General features: G+C 35.4%; 1 protein-coding gene across 1 annotated transcript in view; it reads right to left on the bottom strand.

Annotated features, from left to right (window-relative positions):
- Nucleotides 1-3,400: 3,400 nt before the first annotated feature.
- Nucleotides 3,401-6,000, bottom strand: part of LOC117288058 (macrophage mannose receptor 1-like) — a 38,776-nt gene continuing 36,176 nt past the window's right edge. The window contains exons 29-30 of the mRNA XM_033768750.1: nucleotides 5,229-5,294; nucleotides 3,401-4,123 (exon numbers count right to left, since the gene is read on the bottom strand). Of these exons, the coding sequence (XP_033624641.1) occupies nucleotides 3,996-4,123; nucleotides 5,229-5,294 (194 nt within the window). The 3' untranslated portion in view covers nucleotides 3,401-3,995. The remainder of the gene's footprint in view (nucleotides 4,124-5,228; nucleotides 5,295-6,000) is intronic.

The following is a 6,000-nucleotide window of genomic DNA, read 5'->3' as shown; positions in this document are numbered from 1 at the left end:
GTCTCTAAGCGCTTCTGTGATTGAAGAGATGGGTTTTAAGTCGTGATTTAAATTGTTCTAGTGTGGCACAGTCTTTGAGATTGTTGGGAAGAGAGTTCCATAGTTTAGGTGAAGCATATTGGAAGGAACGTTGACCGTAGAACTTCGTGTGAACTGGAGCTGCTATGAGAAGACCTTTTGAACTGGAACGAAGTTTTCGCGGAGGGTGATAGTGTTGAATTAAATGTAGGATTAATTGCAACCATATTGAAACAGTGACCTTAACAATTAGTGGTTTTGGGAATTAATCATGGCGAAATAACGACAAAGGAAAAAGTCTGGGTGAAAGATTGAAGGTCTGTAATCCTTGGTATGTTGACCTTTAGTGAAAAGGGGATTAAATTGTATGGACAAGAATTTTTTTGCAATTTGATGGCGCAGTAAAACTAGCACAATGTTAACGATTTGTTCGCACCATTTTCTCAATGGCGAACAAGAAGCTAAAACATGGTTCTGTCGCACGCCATTTGAAAATTCCAGCCAATCTAAGTAATTATCTCATTTGAGTAGGCTACCATAACCATGCAGTAGCCTGTATTGATGGCAGGCCCATTTTATTATTGTTCGGATTCGCAAACAGGAATGTCGTCCATTCATTATGACGATGGAGAAAGATTTCTTCCTCCATGGTCTGACATGATCATGGCATTCACGAGCCTCGAAGTGTGAATCGGACGTGTGTATACTGCCTCGTGTTCCCGCCTGACTGCGTTCAACGACAGGCAGCCCAAAACAACTTCAGCACATCAAACTACGATGTAATTATCACTTATTCAGAATCATTATTCCTGGAAAATACTCAATTTATCTGAATCTAGGTAATATTCCCAGCACTCATGAGGTAATGATGTTCCCCGATGACTTTGAAAAAGTAAGATATCCTTGGGTTGAAAATGCTTACCATCTCACGTTTTTTCCCTGAACTGCATTCCATCTTGGGTAAAGGGCGCCCTCAAACATTATTTCGTTTTGATTACTCGTGTGAACTGCAACCATTGGATATACCATTGATCTGTACGGGATAGCGACACCAGCCGTTTGTACACTGTATAACAAATGCAGCATAGGCGTATTGAATCGAGTCGCTACTTTTCTTGAAAAATATGTTACCAAAACAATAAATAACCATCATGTTTTCTCTTTTCGAATAGTATAATGTTCGTTTTTTATCATACGAACTGAAAAAGATACAATGTTCAAACGCGGGAGACTTGCACACAATTTTCAGTAGTTGCTCTCTCATAAACTTCTTGACAAGAGAAACAACTTCAACACGCGGGTACAAAACATACAGGAAGAGATGTTTTTACAAGGAACTGAACGTTCGTTGACGGCATGTTGATTGTTTTTATGCATTTGAAACATTTTGCCCCCCCCAAAAAATAAAATACCCCAGAACTTTTTCTCTCAGTCGCCCAAATATTACAATTTTGGAGTCACGCACCACCACGGCAGGGTATAGGTAACTTATCAGACAATTATAATACGGTAAATAATTAAGTTGTTTAGTTAACTGAGGAATAAATCAAAGCCGGTTCGTGTTTTCGTTGATTTTTTGTTTAATAGCTCAAGTTACAGTGTATATTTTGTATCTACTAACCAATTTTCTGCTTTAAAGGCAGTGAACACTATTGGTAATTGTCAAAGACTAGCCTTCACAGTTGGTGCATCTCAACATATATACATAAAATAATAAACCTGTGAAAATTTGAGCTCAATCGGTCATCGAACTGCGAGATAATAACTAAAGAAAAAAACACCCTTGTCACACAAAGTTGTGTGCGTATAGATGGTTGATCTCGAGACCTCAAGTTCTAAATATGAGGTCTCGAAATCAAATTCGTGGACAATTACTTCTTTCTTGAAAACTATGGCACTTCAGAGGGAGCCGTTTCTCACAATTTTGTATACCCTCAACCTCTCCCCATTAGTCGTCACAAAGAAAGGTTCTATGCTAATAATTATTTTGAGTAATTACCAATAGTGTCCACTCCCTTTAATGAAGACGAGGCAAACTTGTTTAAGCATATGTTTTATTGTAACAGCTTTGTATAAACAGGAACAGGTCATAATTAGATAAAGGTAAGCACAATAACTTACTGAGCACAGAAAATGGCTAAGCAAAAACAGGAAACCAGCAAAAGTTCAACTAATTTCTTTTTTTTTTTTTTTTAAAGAAATTTTGCAAGCTTTGCTTTCTGCTTAACAGCTTTCTAAAATATGCGCCAGGTCCCAATTTTAAAGAGCTGCATATGATATTTCTTTTTAAAGGCCTTTCCGAAAACAAAAATATGCAGGATACTAAACATAGATCATAACAATTTAACATCATATTGGCTGATGACCTGTTTCTGGAAAGCATAATTTTGTTGTGGTGTAGTTACTTTTTACGCATGAGCAGCATCAATGCGCGTAAACTTAAATTTATGTAAATTAGGATGGAAAAAAAGAATATTAATTTTTGTTTTACCCATTATACACCGATGTGTGTTAGCACTGTATACACAATCAAGTGGGCTACTTTACTTTGCTAACACACATCAGCGTTTGTGGGTAAAACCAAAATTAATATTCTTTATCCCGATGCAAATTTCCATTTTTTTTATTTGGTGTGGTACCCGCTGCTAAAATACAGAATTCAATCTGCCTGTATAGCCACCGGACAATCTCAGTGGTCTAGTTGGTAGGACACTGCTCTAGAATTGCAAAGGTCGTGGGTTTCGAATCCCACCCAAGTGTTATGCCTATTTGTCTTTATAAGTGTTGAGTATAAAATCCTAACACACCGGTGTATATGGGTAAAACCAAAATTAATGTCCAAAAACTTGCTAAGAACACAAAAACAAAATTGTACAAAGAATGACGTTACCAGAGTGCCAGCCAAAGGATACTATGTTAAATGTTTAGGCGTTTATTTTCCAAAGCTGAAATGAAACTGGGCCAAGATGCTAAGCATGATATCTTCATCATATAAAAATCTCAACATGGCGACGAAATATTTCCCCTCTGTGGATCTTTGTTTCTTTGTAATTCTTTCATCTAAATATTTCAGGTAGTAAAACCAAATAGTCCCCAAATAATTAAACATTATACAAACATAACAAAACAAAAAAATTTGGACTAATTTGCCCTGAAAGGCAGAGGACACGAGTAGTAATATTACTCAAAATAATATTTAACTTAAAACATTACTTGCTAACGAGCAATGGGGAGCTGTTAATAGTATAAAACATTGTGAGAAACAGCTCTGAAGTAACATAGTTTTCGAGAAAGAAGTAAATTTTCAGGAATTTTATTAGGAGACCTCAGAATTAGATTTTTGAGGTCTCGAAATCAAGCATCTGAAACCACACAAATTCGTGTGACAAGACCAATTGAGCTCAAATTTTCACAGGTTTGTTACTTTATGCATATGTTGAGATACATCAAGTGAGAGGACTAATCTTTAAACAGGCAATATTTGTTCATAGTTTATGATTATACTGGATTTGAAACTGCACTCTAAAGTGGAGGAATTTAAAAGTTAGTTTTAAGGAACCATTGTAATTAGGAACAAATCCATTTTAATATTTAAAAAAAAAAAGCATTTAAAAGTTCAAATTAATTTGAATTTGAAATGGTTGCTCCCAAATTTCGAAAACCACATTATCTCAGAGGGAGCCGTTGTTTTAAACTATCAACTCTCTGTTGCTCATTACCAAGTACGTTTTCATGGCAACAATTATTTAGCATAATTACCAATCGTGTCCAGTGCCTTTAAAAGTCTGTTTTCTTTCGACAAAAATGTGTTTATCTGTGTGGCCAATTACATTCCTGGTATGATCAATCAACAAATGGCTATGCGACTACCAATAATTATGATTTTGCAGTGTATGTTTGATAAAAATGTTTACATCAATTAATGAGTTGTGGGTTGAAAAGCTCAAATTTCCATAGAATTGAAATCTTTGTCATGTTTACAACAGTTCATCCCTGTCTCTGCTGCTTTTTTTCTCTCGATAGTAACAGAAGATGGAGACTAAAACAACGAATCCAACACCGGACCCGATTGCGATACCGACAATCTTTCCAGTTGAAAAGGCCTCTGAAAAAAAAAAGATCAAGAATTTACAAAAGATATTATGCATTTTGTCTGATATTAAAATCTGTTGGGGTTGAACGAAGACAAATTTACTTGAGCAAGATTTAAACCTGTGATCTCAAGGTCAATGTGACAGTGTCATATGGAAATCTGTCCACCAGATATTCTGTCCCCAAATAATGAGGAACTTAACATGGACTGAATGAGGATGATTCAAAAGAGGGCGCTATCAGAAGTGTACATGATTTGCAGAATGGGTGGACAAAATCACTGAATGACAAAATCTCCAGTCAAACCGGCACTCTACCAACTGGGCTACCAGCTGTAACTGCGTATAGCCAGGATAACACCCAGGAAGCAGAAGAAAAGTGATCACCTTTAAAGGCAGTGGACACTATTGGTAATTACTCAAAATAAATATTAGCATAAAACCTTTCTTGATTATGAGTAATGGGGAGAGGTTGATAGTATAAAACATTGTGAGAAACAGCTCCCTCTGAAGTGACGCAGTTTTCGAGAAAGAAGTTATTTTCCATGAATTTTATTTGTAGACCTCAGATTTAGAATTTGAGGTCTCCAAATCAAGCATCTGAAAGAGCACAACTTCATGCGACATGATTGTTTTTATCTTTCATTATTATCTTGCAACTTCGACGACCAATTGAGCTCAAACTTTCACAGGTTTGTTATTTTATGCATTTGTTGAGATACACCAACTGTGAAGACTAGTCTTTGACAGTTACCAATAGTGTCCAGTGTCTTTACAGGAAGTAATTTTTTCTTCAAACTTACTAAGTAAAATTTTAAAATAACTTGGGACAGAACAAAGAATTTTGCCTATAGTCAGTTTCCCTTGTGATTTATTACTTGATATTTATATCCTTATAATGTTTGTGATCATATCTCTAGTTTTTTATCCCTGCGCTATCTGCTTATTAGTGTGTTTAGCATTAATGTTTATTTACATAATTATTTCATACCACTGTATGTTTTCAAAACTCTTAGCAGTTTTTTTTTTCAGGCAGTGGTTATCAAAACAAGTTAGAAGCTTCATATTCCTTATTTTTTTGTAATTCCATATATTTATGTACGATAAAAAGTCACTTACGTTCCGGTTCTGGAGGGTGAGTGAAACCTAGAGTTGGTGTTGATGTTGTTGAGGGCGGTATATCTCCTACGAAAGAAAATAGCAGGATCATACATTGCATTAAGAAATAATGTAGAAGCTGTTTAAGGGCACTGGACACTATGATTAATTATTACTCAAATCAATTGTTAGCATACAAAACTCACTTAGTAACGAGCAACACAGAGCTGTTGATAGTATAAAACATTGTGAGAAACGGCTCCCTCTGAAGTAGTTTTTGAGAAGGAGTTAATTTCACACTCAAATAATAAAAGACTTCAGCTGCAGTCTTTAATTGTGCATCTTGCAACTTCAATGACCAATTTAGCCAAAAGTATCACAGGTTTGGTAATTTATGCATGTTGGGATACACCAAATGAGAATACTGGTCTTTGACAATTCCGAAACGTATCCAGTGCCTTTAAGTATGAAAACCTAAAGGAAATACAATAAGAACTGTCAATAGATAGACAAAACCTGAAAACAAATTTGGATTTGAGCTTCTTTGGTGTTGACAAGATGCAAGGATTTAGCTAGAAGTTGGTAAAAGGGTGTCCAAATTTACTAGATATTAAAAAAATGGGTGTCCAAATTGCTCACTTACAAATCAAATTAAATCCCTGTAAAAAACTTTTAATGTTTTATTTTAGGCCGCCATGTCCTTTTTAATTAATCCATTTCCCATTTACAGTACAGTGTGGTATTTCTTTAGTAAGTGTGGTTCTTATAATTATTATTCTTTATTTGTGCTTTA

Source organism: Asterias rubens, chromosome 3 (assembly GCF_902459465.1).
Source record: "Asterias rubens chromosome 3, eAstRub1.3, whole genome shotgun sequence".
NCBI lineage: Eukaryota > Metazoa > Echinodermata > Asteroidea > Forcipulatida > Asteriidae > Asterias > Asterias rubens.
Note: the sequence above shows the minus strand (reverse complement) of the source record. Positions and strands in the feature narration are given on the sequence as shown.